Here is a 22,676-nt window from a genome sequence, read left to right on the forward strand (position 1 = left end):
GCCCCTCGTAGCGCCTGACCGCCGAGACCCTGAGCTGCATCCTGCCTCTTTGTAACTGCGAGCCAGAGCTGGTCACTTATGCCTCCCCACTTATGCTCCAGTGTACTCAGCCCTCGTGGGGATGGTGATGGTGTGTGCCTCAGAGTTGTGAGGTCAGACGAGAGAATGCCGGGAAACGCGCTTTATAAGCTGGAAAGCGTGACACAGATCGCTTACGCTCCACCTCAGAGCCCCACTTGCTAAGCTCACGGTCTTTCTGCCCCCGGTGGTGGTTAAATTCTGATCCAAGGGTGGATGTAACCACCTGGGAGGGCCACAGCAGGACCCCATCCAGACCTCCTGAGGCAGGGTGGGTTCTGGGATTCGGTACTTTTCTAAATGCCCCCAGTGTGATTCCGAAGGAAACCCAGTGGCAGCCATTGTCTTGGCATAACCACGATGGTCACTCCCAGACGGTGGCAGGTCGAGAACCGTGGACTTTTGTGTGGCGTGTATGTGTGCATGTGAGTGTGGCATGTGTATGTGCGTGTGTGTGGCATGTGCTGTGTGTGGCATGTGCGTGGGGGGGCAGCCTTGTCTCGGGTGGGCTTGTGCCTTCCAGGGTCCTCGTGCTGTACCTGGGCAACCTGTACAGTCTGATCATCGCGCTGCTGGACAAAGTTAACAGCATGAGCTCCGAGGTAGGTGGGCCGTCCTGGGCTGCTGCCGACGCGCTGGCATGCACTCACACGCACTGTCACGCGCTCACACACACTGACACACGCTCACACGTGCTGACACGTGCTCACATGCTCACATGCACTCATGCGCTCACACGCACTCATGCTCTCACGCGCTAACATGCACTCACACACACTCACACGCACTGACACGCGCTCACACATGCTGACACGCTCACGCATGCACACACATGCTCACATGCACTCACACGCACACACACACTCACACGCACTGACATGCACTGGCACACACACACTCACACGCACTCGCACTCACACGCACACCAGGGTCGTCACGGTGGGCAGCATCACTTTTTCTACTTGCTCTCCCTACGTGGTGTTCAAAACTCAACTCACTTGTGGTCTTTTCAAGGTAGGGAGAGGAAAATTAGCCCCATTTCCAAGATAAAGAAACTGAGGCCAGAGTTTATGGCTAGTAGGTGACAGTGCTGGATGAGAACTGGGGTCTTTTGACCCCAACCCTCTTTCCATCTTCTACCCCATTTCCTTGAATTCCACCAGGAAAAGCTATAGCTGTTGTAGATGAGCCCTGGAGGACCGGCAGACTGTAAGACTCACTGAGAAAATAGGGAGAAAACAAACATCTCGTGGGGAACGGTTCAGAGTGGGCCCACTATCCCCCCTCCCAACAGTGGTGTCCACTCGCAGCCTGGGGTAGCCTTGGAGCTCTTTGTAACCCTGCCCACTGGTGAGGAGCTCCCAAATGGTGGGGGAGGGGAGGCAGGGAGGAGAAGGCTTCTTAGCGCTGTGGATCAAAGCTGTTTCATACTAGCATCGAATTCCGAGGCTTATGGCACAGAAGAGGCCACTCAGAGCTACTGATCTGCCTCCAGGCTTTGACGTTGCACAGACAGGGTCCTTACTGCGTTACGAGCAAAGTCCCCTCATCTGCAACGTGGGGTAATTATTCTCACCTGACAGTCTTGTAAGGATCCCAAGATAAAACACTTATAAAACCAGTAAATGCTTCCCATTACAACTGCAAGTTCCATTTTGGGGCCAACTCTAGTCAGGTGGCTATCTACCAAGCTAGAGCTAGAAAGAGATGGGGAGAGAGAAAGAGAGATTGTCCCCGAATTGTGCAATGATGTTGTTTTTCTCCTACAAATACGTGGACTTTTTTTTTTTTTTTCTCCCTTCCTTCTCTGCCTTCCTTTCTCCACAGGAAGCTGCTACCAAAAATAACACAAGTCACTGGACAGATTCTACCATCTTCTTTGCCACCAGGACAGCCCCTGAAGGAGAGAAATGGTCCACTTCTGGGCCTGGGGCGGGGCTCAGGAGAAACAGCACGTGGGCCCCAGACCTGGCCAGTGTCCCCACTTACACGGTGTCCCTCTCAGACACCAACCAGACCACCGTCTACACCCAGGGTCCGCAGGACCAGTGCTGGGAAACTTACGTCGGACAGGTGGCTGCCTTTCTTCCTTCTAAAGCCCGTCCACATCCGCTTCATCACTTCACTGGAGCAGCTCCCTGAAGTGTCATTATCCTTATGTTGCAGAAAAGGAAGATAAGGTTCAGTGAGGGCTGAGGGATTTCCAGGTCTCCAAATCAGTAATAATAAGTAGTTCAGAGACTCGTGCAGTGCTGGCTGTGTGCTGAGTCCTCATAAGAACCCTGTTGTCACGTTAGTAACGGAGGACACAGATAGCCACGGGCAGGTGGACAGGCCCGAGCCCCGGTGCCTGCTCCGTGCTCTGCGCTCCAGCCGCTCTGCCTTCCACCTTCCACACACTTGTGTGCAGGGAACCTCAGCCCCGAGGTGCTAGCCCTACATGGACTCACAGGCCCCAGGTAGTCAGTGTCCTGCGGCTCAGACCACAGGCCTCAGGGCCTCCTGGGTCCGTGTCATGCTGACCTTGGACATCAGCATTCAAATGAACAGATATCTCTTGGGCACCCATCACGTGCCAGGAGTGAATGAGATGTGCCCAGTGGCCCAAGCCCATGGCAGCAAGCAGAGATGGGGGCCCCTGAAGGCAGAGGTGGGCAGCTGGAAGGCGGGGCATGCAGACCCAGGGACCGTGTGTTTCAGGAGATGCTGAAGCTGTCCATCATCGACCTGCTCTTCACCGTGGCCAGCATCCTGCTCATCGACTTCTCCCGAGGGCTCTTTGTTCGCTACTTAAGTGACTACTGGTGCTGGGACCTCGAGAGCAAGTTTGTAAGTAAGATGCTGTGTCCAGTGCAGAGGTCTGCGTGGCTGGACCCAGCCTTTCCTGACATCTGGGCTGGGAAACAGCCACGGCCAAGAGAAACTCCGTGCGGGAAGAGGGAGGGTGAAAGATGCATTTGCATGGCCTTTTGTCATTTGCTATTTGCTGGGCTGGCCTCACAGACGGCGATCCCCACATATATTTTCTCTTGTAGCCTGAATACGGGGAATTCAAAATCGCGGAGAACGTGCTGCATTTAGTCTACAACCAAGGAATGATTTGGTAGGTAGCACAGCTGCCCCCTGCCATGGCTCACATGCCGTCTGGGCCCAGGTTTTACTTAGTGTGGGTGGGGTGTGACCACAATAAACACCATCATACAGGTTAAGAAAGAACACAGGTTTTAGTGCAACTATTTTGCATGCACGGTAATTTTAGTAATGGCTTTCTAAGCGTTTTGCAGAAAGGGATGAAGGAAGTGGTCCATTTTTAGGCCACTGTTGGTGACTGCCAAAAAAAAATATGCACAGGAACCAGTACGATAAGCTGCTGGGCAGGATTTAGGAAAGGAGGAGAGGGAGGCTGCTGACCCCCCTCCCCACCAATGACTTCCAGGAGTCATGTTCCTTCCACCAAATTCTGTATTCCTATAGTCCACTTATTTTGCAAAATATTTTCACAGATACAGAATTAAAAATAATGCATAAAATTTACTAGCTATCAAGCACTTTTACTTGTATACCCTTTGCAACTGGTTTAATTCTTATAGAAACCCTGTGAGGTTATTAATATCATTTTCTCCATTTTAAAGATGAGGAAACTGAGGCACAGAGCAGCTAAGTGTCTTGTGTAACTTCACACAGACAGTAATATTTTTGCTTGCTGAGAGAAACCGGAAGTTTCTTTTTAAAGGACTTACTTAAACATATTCTTGTATCTGTAACGGTTTTCCTACCATTAATTCCACAAGCATTGTACTGAACGCACATTCACTAAAAATGGATGTAGCCTTATAGTCAGAAGACCTGGGTTTTGTTCCATGGTTGACACTTCTTTGCAGGGTGACTGGCTGTTTCCCTGGGACAGTCCGTTACTTACCTATTGCCCCAGACCTGTCACTCAAAAGTGTCTCGGTTTGGATGATACAGGGTCACTCTGGGCACTTTGGGTAAAGCGCTCAATTTCCCCAGACCCATCTTCCATGTGTATAACGATTGGGTGGCCCCCTCTTCCTTCATGACTCCGCAGTCATGATGAGATGGGCTGAAATGTGAGGTCCAGCCAAAGTCGCTGTTGCACATATGTTAATTCGACCTGAAAATCTGTAACTTATTAACATAGGCAAGTCTCAAACTTGCCCCAAACTGTAGTTGTCCATTATTTGCCTGTTCTCCAGAGGAGGCCCTTTCCTTTGCTAAGTGTAAAGAGAGGCCAGCACTAAGTGTTCCTGTGCAAAGGGGGCGCGTGCAGTCACCCCACCCGCCTGCACAAGTGACTTGCCGTATCTCCACAAGGTGGAGGGTCGGAGTCTCAGGCCTTCGGGAGCTTCTTTAAGCAGCGGGTGTGAACCCCAAGGTGTCAGAACCAGGGGGACTGGAAGAGAACGCAGGCTCACTGGCCTTCCCTGCCCTTCCAGGATGGGCTCCTTCTTCTCGCCATGTCTCCCCGCGTTCAACGTCCTCAAGCTGGTCGGGCTGATGTACCTGAGGAGCTGGGCTGTGCTGACCTGCAACGTGCCCCACCCGCAGGTGTTTCGAGCCTCCAGGTCAGTAGAACCAGGTCTGTCACACGGAGAGCTGTGCCATCCAGGCTCGCCGTGTGCCGGGCCGCCTCCAGCACAGGGGCCTCCCAGCGCCCGCCGTCACCATCTTTCTGTCCCCCATGAAGTCACGTCCAGCATCGTGCCCCGGGGTTAAGCACAACCCCCATCACCTCACGACACATTTTTAGAAACGTTTTACTGGTATTTAATCATCACTCAGAAAGGGCACACATCGTAAATATCCCATTTGGCATATATGCACCACCTGATCACAGGTGTGTAACCTGCGCCCAGATGGAGACACAAGAGCGTCACCCGGAAGTCCCCCGGCTTCCTGTCACCACCGGTGGCCGGTGGCCGGTGGCACTGCTCTCTGTGCCCGGTCTTTTCCTTTAGTCGGTGGGATCACGCACACGGTTTACCCCCTTCAGCACTGCACGGGAGAGTCCCCTCCCTGAGGAAAATGCCCCAGGGCCTTTCCCCACTCTACTGTCACAGACGTGTGGCCTGTGTCCAGATGCTAGCTCTCCTTGAACTTGAACCTTCCCCCAGGTGTCCCTTCTGGGGCAGACCCCTATGAGTACAGTGTTGGTCACAGGGCTTCCTGCGTTCCTCTGGCGCCCACAGCACCAGAAACTTCTCCAGGGTGGCCGCTCCCTTTCTGCTCCTCCCACCAGCCGGGGGAGGCAGGAGGCAGCCCCAGTTAGCCGTCCTGCAGCCTGGCCAGTACTTGCTTCATCTGGTGTTTTGCTTTGTTCCTTTACTGGCCCTTTTGGTGAAATCGTAACACATTTTGAACATGTTAGAGCTTGTTTATTTTATTTGGACGTAATAGTTTTGTATGTGGATCTGTATCGTGGCTTTCCAATTTTTTGACTAGGACCTAGGTAGGTAGGTCTAGAGAGTATATATAGTATATGTTACAGGTAGATACGTGTAGTACATATGGCAGACGGAGGGAGAGGTTTCACAGGTGAACACGTCTACTTCTGAGAGTTTCCTTTCTCTTCTAGTCCATCTGTGTCATGGAGGACACTAGGACAGAGTGCCAGTCGAGACTCTTGAGGCTCACCGACACTGTCTCCTCAGAACTCTGCACCGGCTTAGGGCCCCGGGCTTATTCAGGCAGAGCGAGGACCCCAGCAGCCCAGGGCACAGACGATAAGAGGTTGAGTGCAAACCACAGCCACGCGAAAGTCAAGAATCAGAACCAAAGGAGGGCAGCCGTGCTCAGATGTGAGAGTAGTTCGAGAGGGGCCGTTGGGTGAGGACCCCGGTGGGTGGGACAGAGGTTCTGCGGGGGTTCCGTGAATGAAGCTCATTGGCTGACGGCAATGGGCTCAGCGTCTCTTGTTTGAATGCCGACAGGTAGATGCTCTGCAGGTTTTAGTGGACGCACAGGTTGGCCTGCACCATCAGTCTCTCTGGACAGCGACTTCTCGTTTGCTCAGCTGCCTGTGACCCCGTGACAGACCCTTTCCTAGACAGTGATGGGCGGACAGTTTTCTGTTTGCGAGGAGTTGGGGCTACGGTTTCTGTGTCAGTCCTTTGGGCATGGGTGTCACCAGCGATCGGCCATGGAGTGACATCCACACGTGGCACGTGGCTTCCTTGCAGGTCCAACAACTTCTACTTGGCGACGCTCCTGTTTATGCTCTTCCTCTGCATGCTGCCCACCGTTTTCTCCATCGTCCGGTACAAGCCGTCTCCCAGCTGCGGGCCGTTCAGGTGAGTCGCCTTCCCTCGGCCCGCTCAGCCGTCGGGGAGGGGCCCCCACAGTGACAGGAGGCTCACAGAACAGGTCAGCAGCAGAGAAGGAGCCGAACCCAAGCCTTTAGGATGCAAGACAGTGCCCTTCCTCTGGTAGCAGGCCCTCCCAGACCCAGTCATCTCTGCTCCTCGTCAAAAGATACGGCCCATTTCAAATAAAATAGGGCGACAGACTCAGCCGGTGCTGCTGGCTCAGACTTCCCCTCAGCACTCAGAGCTTTTAGTAAAGACGGCCCATGTCACTTTGGAGTCCCCGGTGTGTGGCTGCTCAAGGCAGCAATCCCTAGGGTACCTCCCCACACATTCGCTGGACGTGGGTTCTGACACAGCACACGCCTCGCAGTTAGAGGCTGCTTCTGTGCACACAACACACGTGTGTGTGACGCGGTGTGATTACGGCCCCCACCTGAAAGCTCCACGCCGAGGAGGGGCACTTTGCAGGACAGCCGCTGGGCAGCGCTTCGTACCGCTTAACGTCCAGCCATTCGCTGCAGTCTTGTGGCTGGCTTTGAGGGGGGCTCTGCCACCTCGCCACTTCCAGATGGCTTCTGCACCCCTTTGCCAGATGCGACATAATGTGCTTTCTCATAGTGGCCAAGAGAAAATGTACGACATTGTGGCGGAAACGATCGAGGAGGGCTTCCCTGTGTGGCTCGGCGCTGTGCTCGGGTACGTCAGCAGCCCCGTGGTGATCCTGCCGGCCGTGCTGCTGCTCGTGTGAGTACCACAGGCACCTCCCTGCCAGCCGCACGCGCCCACGGAGCAGGCTGCGTGCCAGTCACTGTGAAATCAGCGAGCTGTTCCCCAGTCGCTTAGAGGCGTGCTCGGTCAGCCGCAGCCAAGTTGGGGGACTCACTGGCCCCTGTGATGGCGTCGAGTGCCATTATCTTTACCCTGTTCTCCAGTCGCGTAACTCGTCCCAAGCAGGCCTAGCACAGTGCCGCTCAGTCGCTCTGCTTGCTTGGCGTAAGGGACAGCTGGAGTGCTCAGACCCGGTTTCTCCTAACCCATCATACCCTGTCAGTGCCCCTCCCTTCCTGCTCTAACCCCTGCTGCATTCCAGTTCGGTGGGGATTGCTCTGGAAAGCAGACGTCAGGGAAAGCCGCCGTTCCCACAGTGGCCGCTGGAGGGCTCCCTGAGACCGCTGTCCTCGGGAGGGGCGGAGGGTGGGCTGCCGCCTCTCGCCGCAGGGACCAGGTGAAAGGCACAGAGGGTGCTCACCGCCTGCTCTTCGTCCTAGCATGCTCATCTACTACCTTCAGAGCATCGCGAGGTCCCTGAAGCTCAGCAACCAGCAGCTCAAAATGCACATCCAGAACGCAAGTATAACCTGATCCCTGCTCTTGGCAGTGTGTCCACCCCGTGACCGCCCTCTGCCGCTGGGGTACAGGCGAGGGCACGCTTTCCCATCACTGGGGAGCAAGGCCACCCCTCCCCTCCAGGACCTCCCTGTCTTATTTCTAAGCACACCCAGGATGGCTCCCGTCTGTGCCATTGCCCCCTCTCCCAGGGGCCTTGCCGATGCCCTGAGCACTGGAGTGCCCTCCGTGGCCAAGCCCAGCCCTTGGTTTAGTGGTTCTTTGCCGGCTGTGGGTACATGCAGAGGGTAAGAGAAAGCGCCCCTTCCCGGTCTCCTGTCAGCCTGCATGTCTGAGCCCAGAGGCACATTGGGACCGAAAGACCCTCCTGTTTCCCATCTTTTAGATTCTGGTTGTCCTTACACTCTCCCAGGACCCAGGACCTCACACAGTAAACTTGCACCTCTTTGTTTTTGTTTTTGTTTTTTTTTTAAAAAAAAAAAAAAGAAAGAAAGGAAAAACACCTCCTATGAATATCAATTCAAGTAAAGCTTGTTCAAAACCAGCTTGTTCTGTGCATAGTCAAAGAAATGTATTGGGAGTTGCAAAGGGCATTTTTGTGGAGATGAACATCTCCCGTCTTGATCCACACTTTGCCGTCCCTGAAAATAAACTTTATAGGCATAAAACTTCAGCTCTGGGGTGTCAGCGTTTATTCACTCAAATCGCAGGCCGACTCCAGAGCACGCTGTCCCCTGGGGCCAGTATTGGTTCAGTCCTGGTCCGAGATACGAGCAGTGACACATACATCGTTTTCCCCGCGATTAGTGCTTGTCACTGCTTCCTGCTAAATCCAAAACATATCACTTTCATTTGTATTTCAGGCAAGATCTGAAGATAAGAAAAAGGTTGCCCAAATGGTAGAAGGTAAGTAGAAAGAAAAATGTGATGTCTCGCTTGGTGGGCATTTAAGAATAGAGCAGTTTAGGGTACGCTACTTGGAAAATTTTCAATTAACTGTGGTTTTCACCATGAACAATAAAATAAAACCTAGGGATATAAATGTTGGTTTAAGTGTACAATTTTCACATCATAACCAAGCCTTCTACTAACCCCAAAACATGTCTGAAATCGGAAGGAAATTTTGAAGTAAGAGAGAAAAAGCATCCCGGAAATCTGGAGAAAACCCGGACAGACGTCTTGGTTCATTTTGGGTCCTTCCTCTCAGGGGCCCATTTCTTCCTTGCAAGGCCCCCTCTCCCAGCTTCTACCCCAGGGTCAGGCCCCCTCCCGCCAGGAAATGTCCACCAGGCAGGCCCAGCCACGAAAACAGAGACCCGAGTAAGGAACCCAAACCCAGTGGATACACCTCTCTTCCCGTCTCTTCCCCCCTGGACAGGCTCAGAGGGAAAAAGAAGAACCCCACCCCACCCCCACCCCAGAAAGAATGAAAGCATAAGGAGTGAAAGTGATGTGCCAGAAGGGAGGAGAGTGGGCCCCAAAGCTGGGAGTCCCCCACTTTGCCTGATGGAGGTGCCGGCCGGTGCAGCTGCCAGGCCCCAGGCTCGGAGTCTTCCCGCACTCCCCTGCCACCCCAGCTTCGTGCACTATGTAACGTGTGTTGCCCACAGGTTAGCTGTGCCTGCGGGTGCCCACAGCTGTCTGTAGCGCCGGCCGCTGGAAGTCATGGCCCTCCTGCAACTGAGCTGCCCTGAGTGTGCCTCCCCCTGGAGCTCACGCCCTCATAGCCCTGCCTCTCTCCGCAGCCCGCATCCAAACCCAAGAGGAAGGCACCAGGAGGCTGCCAAAGGACAGTGACCTCGGCAGCCTCCTGTCCTCGGCTCCCTCGGCGACAGCCCAGAACAACGGCCATGTGGTCAGCCTCGACTCATCAAGCAGCAGGAGTGGCAGGGTAGAGACGGTCACCCAACCCATGCCCCTGAGTACCCGGCCAGGGCCCGGCAGCCCTCCTCTCCCCGGCATCTCCCACTCCTGGCCAGAGGGCGACACTAACAGGTGAGCTTGACTGCAGCACAGAAGGGCACCTGCCCGCTTGAACTCGCCGTGTGATTGGCAGGATCCTTTATACTGTAGTTCTGGGCTGGCCAGGTTGTCAGCAGGTCGTGTCTGTGTGTCTCACCTCCACGTAAGAGCAGGAGAGCTGCGTGCTGTTAGAGGAGGGCGGCCCAGAAGGAGCCACTCACCCAAACTCCTGCGTAAAGTTGAGCTGAGTGTAACACAGTGAAAGCAATGTAGATGCAATACAGGGACTTTGTTTTGTGGGGGGGAGGTTGTGTTTGTTTGTTTTTAAGACAATGACTAAGTTAACAAAGAACTTGAAATTTTGCTATACAAGGCATTGTCTGCATGTCTCTGGACCTTGACACGGACGAGGGGTTCTAGCAGTCTTGGGGGGTTCTGGGGACCGCGCTGCGGCAGAGATGGTGAAGAGTGCTCCTAAATGTGCTCCACCACCGTCAGTCCCACTGTGTGCTCCTGGACAAAGGAGGGCCCACTGCCCTCCCTGGAGATGCACGGGGCCCCTCGTTGCATTAACGGCTCTGAGACCACGGATGCGGTGCCTGACACCCCCCTCCCCACCCCCCGTCTTACAGGTCCCTGCCTGGTCCGTGTGCAGGCACAGGTGGCCGTCACCAGACCAGATCCCGCGCAGCTGTGACGCTTACAAAGCGTATCGAGGATGTTCACTCAGAACCCCTTTTCCAACAAGACTTTCAGCAAATCAGCCCCCCGCTCCATGGAGCAGGGGTGTTGGCCTTGGTGCCACATGGCCACAGGCCCCACGCCCCCAGATACTATGTTGTTAATGAACATGAGTCTCCCCAAAAAACCCATCCAGCGTTCTGGCCGGAAGGACATTTTAAGATCGATGCCTTAGGGGATGTTGTAGAGATGCAGCCCGGGAGTATGTGGCAGCGTGTGTCCCGGGCCCCCCAGCGGGCTCGCTCCCCGCTGCTGAGTGAGGAAGAGGAGGAGGCCTGGAGGGGGGACCGGACCCATCGGTCTCTGTACCCACATGCCCTGGCTGACCTCCGCGGGGCTCCTCAGTCTTACGTGGCCGACAGGTCAGAACGCCAGACCCTGGCTGCTGGGCACCGGGGCTGGGGGCGCCACAGGCCCCGGAAGCATGGTGCTGAGGGTCCCCTTGACCAGCCGCTGTGTGTGCAGCGGAAGCCACGCTCCCGGACTCTGCGGTCCCCCCAGCACCCTCCGCGGCCCAGAGGCAAGCCCAAGGAGGAGCCACGCCTCACAGAATCGGATTCCATGTCGGCGGCGTCCAGTAGCGAGCAGCAGAGCAGCAGCGCTGACCAGTACCTCCAGGTGTCCTGCAGCCGGCACAGCTCCCGCAGGTCCGTGGGCCAGCTCGGCGGGAGGACGGCCGTGTCGAGGCTGGAGCTGGCCGTGGGTCTCAACGACCTGATTTGTTCCGATGTCTAGCGGTGTCCCCCCCCCCCCCCCCCCGTGCACTCGTGTGGTCTGACTGTGTGTTCCCTCCCCTGCTGGAGAAAGGGCTAAGCATGCGTGGTGAGGGTCAGAGACCTGTGGGGCAGCTCCAGGCGTCCTGGCCGTTGTGCGGCGGGGGTCTCCCTGTGCCCGGCCCACCCATCGTTTCAGAAAACGTCAGTCCTTTGCCTGCATTCAGGGGGACCACGAATCCTAATAGTGCCTGGACTCCGCCCTCCGCTGAGTGTGCAGGCCGAGGTGTCGCCCTTGGAGATTCCACAGCGCATAGCTAGCTGGTCTGAACAGCCAGGTTGGGGGCGACAGGAGTAAGTCCGTCTGTTCACTGGGCTGGATGTCTGTTCACTGGTCAGGACCCATGGGTGGCGGTACAGACCCCCCAGGGTCTCTCGGTTCCTGTAACTGGCTTCAGGCTCAGCTGGACCGAGGTCAGAGATCTTTGGGGCTCCATCTTCCTCCCTCTCAGCTCTATTTGTGTTGTTGACCTGGGTTTCTCCTGCTATCTGCAGGCTTGCTCCAGGCGGTAGGTGGAGGGGGAATTCGCGGCACAGAAAGTTCCAGGTGTACGGCCCCCAGCCAGGTAGCCCTGGAGAAAGAAGGGTTCTCCGTCCCTCCCACGTCAGGTCACTTTGCCCTTTGTGGCTGGGGCCCTGTTCTCTGGGAGCAGGTGGGAGAACTGTGTGTGCGGTCTGCCATGGTTAACTGGCCTGCCCTCCGTTCCTCTCTCTTCTCATAACTGCTGTCACTCTAAATTGTGTCTTTGAAGTTTTCTGTCTCCGCAGGACTGTGAGAGCCCCTGGGACAGGAATGGTGTTTCTTCATTTCCGCACCCCCAGTAACTGACACTTAAAAGAGGGAAGGTTCTAGAACACCCTGGGGATGTCCTGTTCTGAGAGGTGCCAACAGGCGTTCCCTGATGAGGGTCCCCTCTTCCACGTGCTCGCTCTGGGGCTGTAGCTGAGGGCTCCCTGGCGCCCTGCCACACGCTTCAGAAGCATCTGGCCCTGCTCCAGGACCTGTCAGAACACCTGTGTGGGGCCGGGGGGAGGGTGATGCCCCATCCTTCCTAAGGAAACGCGAGTGTCACCAGTACACACCCAGCGCTGCGAGCATGTGTCACCCTTCAGTGTCCAGCGCAGCTCCCATGCGCTCCCGCTCTTAGCGTGGGCTCTGTCTTTAGCCAGAGAGACAGACATAAACTGCGCACAGTCGTCCAGAAGCTAGCGGACAAGCACCCATATTCCCCCTGTGTCACGCTGTTGGAAGTTTATTTCCGTCTAGCCATGTCGTTAGCAGCAGCAGCAGCATAGCGTCAAGAAGAGATTACAGATGTGATCAGTCCGCTCTAGTCTGCACACTTAGCTTCCCTCCCCGCGGACTAGCGAGAGCTCGGCGTCTGTCCGTGCTTTCAGTCACCTGTTCACAGTTATACGCTGTGTGTGTGTGTGTGTGAATATATATGTGTGAGCACCTACAAAACAATACCTAAGTATGTTTTACTAATTCAACGCTATCGTCCTGCGTGTGCTGTTCACATTTATGTTTCTAAGGTCTGTTGGACAAATATATCGATCACGCTCACTTACTGTAACTGCTGTGAAGTATTTCATCATATGAATAAACTACACAATATTTATCTGTTTCTTATTGGTGGACATTGAAATCTCTTCCATTTGTTTGCAGCTAAGATAACGTTGAACAAAATATTTTTGTACGGCTTTGCTGCTGACGTGGAAGCGGATGCCGGTGCTGGGGACAGAGACCGTAGCTCAGGTTCAAGCTCAGCGGCTGCTTCTTTCTTAGTCTCCACATGCCCAGACCCCCACACAGCTCCCTCTGCAGGTGGCAGGAGGGCCATTTTTCTTAGAGCATCCCCAGTACCTGATATTGCCCACGGTGTAATTTATGCCAACGTAGTGAGAGAAAAACCACATCCCAAGTCCTGGTGATGAATTGGCATTTGTCTGACAGGCAGCGTCTTTCCCTGTGTGGATGGGCTGTTTGCAGTTTCTCTTCTGTGAACTGACTGCCTCGTCATCATGTTGGCTCATTTTTCTGTCCACAGTCACCCCTTATCTAAGTGGCAGCCACTGAAAGCGCCACACCCGCCCTTTCAAAATGCCCTTGCATAACTGTGGTTTCGTAATATTCCTTCGGCGTTTAGTCCATGGCAGGATGGGGGATGTTATTCCTGTTTGCTCTGTGAGGACAGCAGCCAGGCTATTACCACGTCTCTCCTGAAAATGCCTGTAGGACAAACTCCCCCCATCACTGAGATCATCACAACTGTATCTGTGAAGGTTTAAGAGTGAATCCCTCTGGATGAGAACAGTCTCGTAAATGTCTTAGTAACCTGAGGACGTCTCCCGTGGTCACTCCTTATGTGTCGAATCTGTGAATGGCCCCAAGTTTAGAGAAATCTTTTCTGTGCATCTCTAAAAGACTAACTTCCCTTGTCTGAGGTGGGATTCCTATTTTCCAGCTCCTCTGTGTATTGTGTTTTCCTTTGTTTTAGGGTATGTATGTTGTGGTTTTTTGGCATTTTTTTTTCTTTTGCTCTTTGCCCATTTCCTGGTAAACCTTGCATATCCTTAGAGGAAAGGGGAGGCAGTCAACACCTGACCTTCAGAAATAGAAGCGTGGCCTTGGATACTGGTGCGAGCCTCAGTGTTCTAATCTGGGAAATGGGAATTGTGGTCTCCGCCTCATGGTGCCATGAGGGTTACATGGCACCACACAGGTCAGGTGCTCAGCAGAGTGGCTGGCAAGCCGCAAGCCTGAGTGACCTTGGCTGTGGCAGAGTGAAGAATAAGCCAGCACCCACTTGCTTGCAGACTGACTTAGCAGCTGCGTGAGCTGACTTAGGTAGGAAGGGAGCACACAGTAGCTCCTCAGTGGCCAGACAGAAAGCCGTCAGGACCTGAGGGCTTGGGCACGTGTGCCCATCCCCTTGCTGGGCTGGCAGTGGTTGGGGTTAGAAGCCCCGGGGCCAACTACCCCATACACACCTACTTCAAATGCCACTAGGACTTCAGTGAGGTCTGCTCTGGACCTCATGGGACAGGCTCTGGTCAGTGGAATCTGCTCACCCCTGGCATTCCTCCTTCCCCATCAGCCCTGAACCTCAGGCAGGTGGCAAAACAGATCGCTGAGCCTGTGGCTGTGCTGGCAGGTCCCACCCTCCCTGCCGCCCTCCCCCCCCCGTCCAAAGGCATCTAACAAGGCACATTCTACAGCGCAAATCACTTTCCCTCAGCTTGGTGTTCAGAGCCTTTCATCCCCAAACAAAATTCTACGGGCCCCAGCCTGACGCGATCTCGAGCTGCAGCTTTATGGAGATATCTTACATGGATTTTTTTAGAGACTTTTTTTAATTTAAAAAGTCTTACATGTTCATAATTAAAATAAACAGTAGATATACAATTCAAAGTAAATACCCTTTGCATTACCCCATTGTTAACTGTATTCTAGAGCTTTCTGGAAGTGACTATTCTAAACACATATAAACATATGAGCACATTTCTAGTTATTTTTCCTCTCCCAAGATAAATAAGTAGCATATAACACATATGATACTGTGTGTGTCTATTGTATGCCAACACCGTTCTGCTATTCACTTATCAAATCCTTTGACCCATATGCCAACCTTATGAGTGCGCACTCCTATTTGTCTCATTTTCCAAATGCGGATGCCATGGTCTAGATTGGTCAGGAACTTACCACGGGCATAGCTAGTAAGTGGTGAGGCTGAGATTGGAACCTGGGCATCTGACCTGAGCGCTGTCTTACCTACAATGCTGTTGTCTTCCAGTTACACTTTTTGACTCTCTGTATTATGGATAGCGTTCCTTGTCGGCACACATATGAAACATTTTATTTGGGGGGAGGGGTAACAATTTTTAAAAACTTAAGTTATTCTTAAAATTAAGTTTTAAATAGCACCAATTTTCCTTCGTAGAAAGTAAATTGCTCTTGGTTAGAATAATCTACCATGTTTCCCAAAAAATAAGACCTAGCTGGACAATCAGCTCTAATCTGTCTTTTGGAGCAAAAATTAATATAAGACCCAGTATTATATTGTATATTATTTTATACCCGGTCTTATGTTATATAAAACTATACTATATATTATAGTAAAATAAGACCGAGTCTTATGTTAATTTTTGCTCTAAAAGATGCATTAGAGCTGATTGTCCACCTAGGTCTTATTTTCAGGGAAACACGGTATCAACTCATATTTCTAGAAAGTGCCTAGGCTTTATTGTGCGTTTCCTGTCTGCTCCCAACCCCACCTTCCTTTTTCGTGGATGCCACATTTTAATGGCTACATAATATTCCACTAAATGAATATCCTGTAACTTTACTTAGTGTATTGACAAATAGGTTGCTTCAAGTTGCAAGATTAATCTTATGTCTTTGTGCAGGAGGTCCTGGGTCAAAAAACAAGTAAGTTAAAACTTTAGTATGTCTTCTTTTGTTCCCAGAAGGTTACATAAATGAATACTCTCACCCTCAGCTATAAAAAGAACTGTTTCTCCGCACTCACAGGAACTAACAAACCTCTTCCTATTTGCCCATCAGGTAAGTGTAAAAAGTGGCTCCTTACTTTAACTTGTAGTTCCCTAACTAGGAGGGCATGCGTCCTTTCCTATCTTTATTAGCGTGTGAATTAATTTTCCTGATGCTTTGTTTTGGTCTGTAGGGTTGTTTGAAAATGTCTTCGTGATTTGTAAGAGCACTTAGTACATTAAGAAAACTTACTTTTAGTTAAAATGTGCTCCCATTTTTCTCAATTGTCTGACTTTTTATGATTTTTGGATACGATTAATTTTTAAAATGTGACTTTATTGATCTTTTCTTTTATGGCTCCTAGAGATCCTCGCATTGTGCTTGACCTGGCCCGGCCCACTTGGCTCTCCACCCGCGGCCCTGGCCCAGCCCGGTCCCCGTCCGGGGCCCCGCCCACAGCCTGCAGGGTGGAGGCGGATCCTGCGGGAGGTGCTGGCTTTGCGGACCCGCCTGGAGGTCACGTGTCCGGGGATCTCGGGCCCTGCCAATCAGAGCAGGGCTGGGCCGGGACCAATCCCGGGGCGGGGGTGGGGCTCCGCGCTCTGCCCAGGCGGAGCCTCCCAGTCTCCTGCGCTCCCGCCGCGACCCTGGCGCCCAACACCGCAGTGGCTGCTGCTCTGGCGGCGCAGATGGGCGAAGCGGTGGCCCAGAAGGTTCTCCGGTACCGGCGCGACGAGCCGGGCTGCAAGATCTGCCGGGAAGGCGTGAGTCAGTCTGGGCGGGAAGGGGTCCCTGCGCCGGTCCCGGAGGCCCACAGGCTCCGCCTGCTGTCGGGTGCACTCGGAACCTCTGACACTGAATCGAGGAGATGACAGTGAGGGTGGTTTCCTTAAAGCCACTGAGTCACTGTGCCCACGACCGGGAGATAAGTGCCGGTCCCTTTACTTGAATGACTTGGCCACGGTCACCTGTCTGGTAAACGGTGATTAGGATTTCACAGTCTTCATAGCATGAGCCTCGCTGCCTCTCTGCCTCCCCAGGAAGCCGGCGTGGCGATCCTTTCCTTACTTGACACTTCTGACTTTTAACAAATGGACCTGAATTGCTTAAGGAGATAAAATGGTGGCTTTCAGGTGGTGGTCTGAAAACCACCCAGAGCTCTCGGGGTCGGCCACTTACGATAAGATCCTGTCTTTCTCCATCACTGCGCGGCGGGCAGTCCGGTCAGCGGGGAGAGTGACCGCTCTGGAGGCTCGAGTTTTAGTCGGTAGAATGGGGGTGGGCCAGGTCCTCTCCCAGAGCCCTCTTGCTCTAAAATGCTGCCATTCTCCATCTTTCGACAGAGCGGTGTTTCCGTGTCCTGGAGGCCGTCTGTGGAGTCCAGGGGACCTGTAAGTGCATGTCTTGTTCCCAGCCTGCCAGGTGCCACACACACACACCCCACGTCTCTGGGTTTGCTCCCTGAAAGATTCCCAGCAGCCCAAGCACCCTGGCGTCAACTTCCATAAAACCTCCTGTGTTTAACTAAATCATTTCCAGCAAACTGTCTTCTTAGGAAAGCTTGCCATCCATTTCCATGGGCCTGAGGAGAGGTGGCAGGTGAACTGAGGCCCTTCTCTAAGGCTGTCCCACTGAGCGCTGACAGACATGGCGGCTAGTCCCTATCGGTAATCACAGGATACCCGAGTTGGAGTGATGATGTCTTAGGGTCAACTTCCTCTTTGTGTTGCAGGTACTGAGGGGAAGGTATGTGTGGGGCTTCGTAAAGCCCCTTCCTGGGAGCCTTCGAGAGAAGAGGGAGGAGAACGTGACCAGCTCTGAGATTATCCAAAGCATCACTGATGTAAGTCTTTCCAGGCACTATTCGCCCCAGATAGTAACCTGCCCCTGTCCCCTGGGGGGCGGGAGGGTGCCGTGACACCTTTTGACAAGGGAAGCACTCTCCAGACTTGTGCGCCCAGCAAACGCAGGCTGCCCACTGCTCGCAACGCTGCAGCCAGCCTTGGCCCAGGCACAGGTAGGGAACTGGCTGAGAGGGAGAGAAGTCCCATACGGAGCTGAGAGAACAGGGCAGCGGCCGAGGAACGGTGCAGGGCGAGCCTGAGCGCTGAGTATGGGCGCAGAGCTTGGATTTGACCTGTCTGCCCCCTCGTGGGGCCATGGTGACAATTCTCCGAGTCGGGGCTGAAGAGTCAGGACTGTCTGCCTGCTTTGGCTGTGCCACGTGGCAGCTTCTGGACCAGTTTGTACATTGGTGAAGTGTGCGTCTTCAGGCTAGTGCCACCCGGCAGAACATTCTGCCACAATGGACATGTCCTGTATCACTGTCTAGTGCAGTAGCCACTGGCCCCATGTGGCCAGAGAGCGCCTGAAGCTGCCTGCTTTGAGGATATGAATGGTTCATTTCCGTTGCTTCCCGTTGTTCTCGGTATAAATTTCTGGAGCCGCATGGAACGCGTGGGCACCGTCTGTAGATGGTCCTATGCTGGGTTCCTCTGTGGGGTGAGGAACCCCCCTCATTCTGATTGAAGAACTTAAGAAAAACAAAAGTCGGAGCCGAAACTAATGAGAAAGTTGCCTTGGGGAAGTGAGTGCACGCTGCCTGATGTGGCTGGTGTCTCATCTGACGTCTGTGGACCTGGCCCCGCTGGGTGTCTACGCAGACGCCGCTGTGAAGCCCACGCCACCTGTGATCTTTGCCAGCCAGTCGGTGGGACCAGGTGTTCTTAGTCGACCAAGAATTCACATCTCAGATCACCGCAGTTCATTGTCACAAGCGTGTATGTCAATGTTTCCTGAAGGGTTGGGCACACACCTGGGGCTGAAAAGATGAGGTTCGGTTCCCTGCCGGTCACAGGCCCCAGAAGAGGGGCCACCACCAAGCCTTCGGCTTCTCTGCTGCCCCCAGCACCTAGAGGCCATTCCAGGCCTGGTTAGGTTCCCCAGACATCGCCTCCGGACTGGCTCCAAGCCTCCACCACCATCACCATGGAGGCTGGGCCAGGGATGGCAGAGGAATTCTTTATGGTAATGAGTGGTATGAGGTGATGTCGCTGGGGGCGGGGCCCAGCTGCTGGGAGAGGAGGCGTGAAAGGCCGACTGCCCGGAGGGTCACTCACATCCAGGCTTTGGGGATGGTGGTGTGTGTGTGGGGGTGTTTCCTCAAGCCCTCCTGCCACCTTCCTGACACCTCATTTCCTCACCACAGGGTTCTGGGATTGGCTGAAGACCTTGGAAAACACCCTCTGTCTGTCATTAGGTGAGTAAGAAAACTACAAATAAACATCCTCCAAGTGAGCTGGAAGGTGAGGACACACTGGTGAGCAGGCAGCACGTGATGCTGACCACACGTCTGTGCTTCCTGGGGCTCTGCCTGCCACCTGCCCAGGTGCAGGGCTTCGAGGGGCTGCAGCAACAAGGCAGCCTGGCTGCTGACCCCACACGCCACAGGCCCTGTGCACAGGGCCCCAGCCCTCCTCCCACGGGCCGGGATCTCCGGACAGTGCCACCTCCTCCTGGCCCATGCCTGCGCTGAGTCCCCACTGGGTCTGGGCTCCCAGAGTCTGCCTCGCTTTCAGTCTTTACCTGGACTGAAGAGAAGCAAAGCTGGGATGTTTACACTGGAACAGAACAGCCACAGAAGGTGTAGAATCCAGCTGCACAGCCAATAGCGGATTCCATCATGTTTATGTCTAATTACATTTTTTTGCCAGTACATTCCTTCCCTGGTCTGGAAAGTCTGGATATTGCTGTGACGAGGAAATGAAGTTGACGCGTTGGGGGAGAGGCGTGCTATTATGTGTACGGGGATGCATGTCCCCTCTCCTGCAATACCACTGCTCCCAGGGGCCAGCCATTCACCTGGCACCACCTCACCTCTTGGCAAAACCCTCTGGTTTCCACACCGGGAGTCCAGTGGGCATGTGGGGTTGCAGGTCTCAACCCTTTCGACCTGCTCTGTTTACGTAGAATCAATGACGCCATACGCAGTCATTTCCTAAGAAAACCTGGAGGTGACTGGAACTACAGTTTAAAAGCTGGGCCTTCCTAATTTCATGCACTTTGCGTGATATTTAGGAGAATGAGGTGTAAGTGCTTAAAATGAAACTCGGTCATGCGTAATTACCACGTCATGAAAAGAGTATCATTTAAAACTATTAAGTAAAAATTTGTCTACATTGAGAGTTAGAGATCTTCCATTAAGGATAAATTTTTATGGAACGTAGGGGTCATCGTGGCCTAGGGGTCTCGCTTAAACCTCACCAAAGGTGAGTTCAACTGAAAGTTCATCTTCAAACTTGATCAAACCCTTGACTTCATTGAGCTCATTCAGCAGCTCACCGCTCTCATTTTGAGCCTGTCACGCTCCATTCAGTTGAATTGCCTGCTGGCTTTGGGCCTCTTGAGGTATTTTTTTAACCCAGATCTTTAGACCAATATTTTAATTATATATAATAATTTTTCAGTTTCCGTTTTCTAGTCTCTCCACTGTTACTGTTAACAATTTATCTGCAAAAGCTTTTCTTTCCATGATGAAGCTAGACTCTCCTGGTGCTGTAATAACCTAAAATGTGCAGGGTTTTCTTATGGCTTAAAAAAGGGGTGAAAAATGTTGTCTCTTCAAGTGATATTTTGAAATGTGTTTACTCTGTGTAATGTTTTCACATCTTTATAAAAGTGGCAGCAACTCAACCTGAGGAACGGAAGCACAGACCCCACCCCACAGGCTCAGGGTCCTCCTGGCCCACACCTGTGGGGTGAGCTTCTGGGGGGGTCCCTCAGAACTGGGGAACAAATGAGGCCAGTGGACCAACCAATGGTAAACAAAGGCTACCTGTGGAGGTAGAGACAGGAGATGGAAACAGAGGGGTGACGTCCAGGACGGAGGGAGGTCCCTACCGAATGGAAACGGATGTCAGGATGTGGGAGAACATCCTGGGGCAGACCCCGAAGCAGGACCAGCAGAGGCATGTGTGTCCCTGCCCGTTTGCAGCATGAATTCTGTATTGTGGTCGGTCACAAAACGCTGCTTTGAATCTGATGGGACGGGAAGCTTAGGTGGGCTCCCCCTTAGGGGTCACTTGCTGGTACCCAAGCCTGGCTGGGACTCTGGCGAGAACATCAGTGGACACTCACACAGCACCCCCGCAGCTGGCCTGCAACCTCCTTGCCTGGTCCTTACCAGCCAGCAGCCCTACCTGCCCAGACACAGCGACAGCGAAAAGGTGCTACGCCCACGTGGTGTCAATTTTAAACTGATCAGCGACACGAGGAGACGTTTTTAAAACATGAGGCTAAGTAAAAAAAGCCAGACACAAAAGTCACATGCCCTCTGAGCCCATCCATGTGAAATTCTTGAACGAGCGAAAGCTACCTTGTAATGGCACGTGAAGCGAATCCGTGGTTTCCTGGGCTGGGGACAGGAATTGATGGCAAGGGGCCCATGGGGATTTTGGAGGTGATGGAAAGAGTCTGCATCACGATGATGCCAGCTGGTGGTTACATGGGTGTGGACACTTGTAAAAATCCACTGAACTGAAGAACAAAAAAAAAACCCACATCAAATTATATGCTCAAAAGGGTGCATTTTATTGTATGGAAATTTTTACTTAAATAAATCTGAGCCTTAAAAAACAGCCAGCCTCATTTTCTTAGCAACAGAAAAACTAGTTCTCCATGCATGGGGTGGCAGGCGCTAGGTAGCTGTGGGGGCGAGAGGGGGCCAGTTTTTAAAATACCCAGTGACCCGAGGAGAGATCTTTTTCGTCCTGGAAAAGTTCTACCCTGCTCCCAGCCTCCCCTCAAAAAGCAAATGACTCCTTTCAAGAAACATTAAAGATGGGGGGAGGATAAAATTCATATCCTGTTAGCCCACACCTCCTCCTCCTCCCCGGATCCTTCGGTTATGCTGGGGTCAGGCAGCAGACGTAAGCTGGGAGCTGGCCCCGGGTCCCAGTCCGCGGGCAGCAGGGAACCCACCAACAGATGCTTTGGTCTCTCCCTCAACCTCTAAGACCGCTAGGAAGGGACGCTGGGCTCAGGAGCTGGGCCTGCCTGGGGCCCCGGGAGGCCTAGAGCTGCTTACACAGGAGGAACTCAAGCTGTCTACACCAAGACACATACTCCCCACATCCATTCTGCCCAGGGCCAGACCAGCGGCCAGCAGCCTCCGCTCCTTCCTCTGTGTCACGCCCACATTCGCCCCGTCACTGTCACCGAGTGCTGTCAATTCTAACTTCAGAGTCATCCCCGTGACTGGTCTCTCCCACCCCATCCTAGCCCACAGCACTTTGCATCTTGGCACTTGTCTACTTCCTGCTCCCGTTTTGGTCCTCCCTGTAACCCATCCGCAGCAGCCAAGCAGTCTTTTAGAAAAGGAAACTTCCACTTAAAAACCCTCCAAAGATATGTTGTTACTTTTGGGAAGAATTCCAAAATCCTTAAGATGTCCTTGGAAGCTATGCATGATCCAGTCCCGCCAACCCCTCTGCAAATGTCTGCTGCCTGCTGCCATAACTATCCTCACCCCCTCTCCTCTGACACACCCTGTCCTGCCTCAGGGCCTTTGCATGTGCTGTTCTCTCTCTCTAAATGTTCTCCACTCTTCGGGTCTTAGTTCAGAAGCCACATCCTGCTCCCTAATGCTCACATAGTAGCCTGTAATTTTTTTTTTCATATACTTTGTCATGTTTTTTAATTATGCATTTATTTGTATGATTATTTGTTTCATGGTTGTTGCTCTAATTATACTTCATAAAGACAGCAACAGTGTCCAATTGGTTCATGACTGGGTTCTTGGGGCCTAGAATTGTGGCACTTAAAACATATTTTTTGCGGGAAACGAGTAAACTCGTCATATCGCCTCTAGTTGGAACCGGCAAAAATTTTGCAAAGTAAATAAATAGAGACCTCTTTTTAAACTAAAACACTGAAAGTTTCATAGAAAAATATTAA

At 53.0% G+C, this 22,676-nt stretch overlaps 2 protein-coding genes across 3 annotated transcripts in view; both read left to right on the top strand.

The window, feature by feature from the left end:
* Positions 1-12,856, top strand: part of TMC3 (transmembrane channel like 3) — a 269,260-nt gene extending 256,404 nt beyond the window's left edge. For both annotated transcript variants that reach the window (XM_074318274.1, XM_074318275.1), the window contains exons 21-31: positions 602-680; positions 1,906-2,151; positions 2,779-2,907; positions 3,114-3,181; positions 4,536-4,664; positions 6,279-6,389; positions 7,023-7,148; positions 7,673-7,751; positions 8,615-8,657; positions 9,497-9,746; positions 10,346-12,856. In XM_074318274.1, coding sequence (XP_074174375.1) covers positions 602-680; positions 1,906-2,151; positions 2,779-2,907; positions 3,114-3,181; positions 4,536-4,664; positions 6,279-6,389; positions 7,023-7,148; positions 7,673-7,751; positions 8,615-8,657; positions 9,497-9,746; positions 10,346-11,189 — 2,104 coding nt within the window. In that variant the 3' untranslated portion in view covers positions 11,190-12,856. The remainder of the gene's footprint in view (positions 1-601; positions 681-1,905; positions 2,152-2,778; positions 2,908-3,113; positions 3,182-4,535; positions 4,665-6,278; positions 6,390-7,022; positions 7,149-7,672; positions 7,752-8,614; positions 8,658-9,496; positions 9,747-10,345) is intronic.
* Positions 12,857-16,075: 3,219 nt separating this feature from the next.
* STARD5 (StAR related lipid transfer domain containing 5) lies at positions 16,076-21,358 on the top strand. The gene is made up of 4 exons (XM_074318090.1): positions 16,076-16,486; positions 17,066-17,113; positions 17,455-17,565; positions 18,931-21,358. Exons 1-4 carry the CDS (start codon positions 16,076-16,078, stop codon positions 18,946-18,948), a joined length of 588 nt encoding a protein of 195 aa, XP_074174191.1. The 3' UTR covers positions 18,949-21,358.
* Positions 21,359-22,676: the final 1,318 nt, after the last annotated feature.

Source organism: Rhinolophus sinicus, linkage group LG13, assembly GCF_036562045.2.
Source record: "Rhinolophus sinicus isolate RSC01 linkage group LG13, ASM3656204v1, whole genome shotgun sequence".
Lineage (NCBI taxonomy): Eukaryota > Metazoa > Chordata > Mammalia > Chiroptera > Rhinolophidae > Rhinolophus > Rhinolophus sinicus.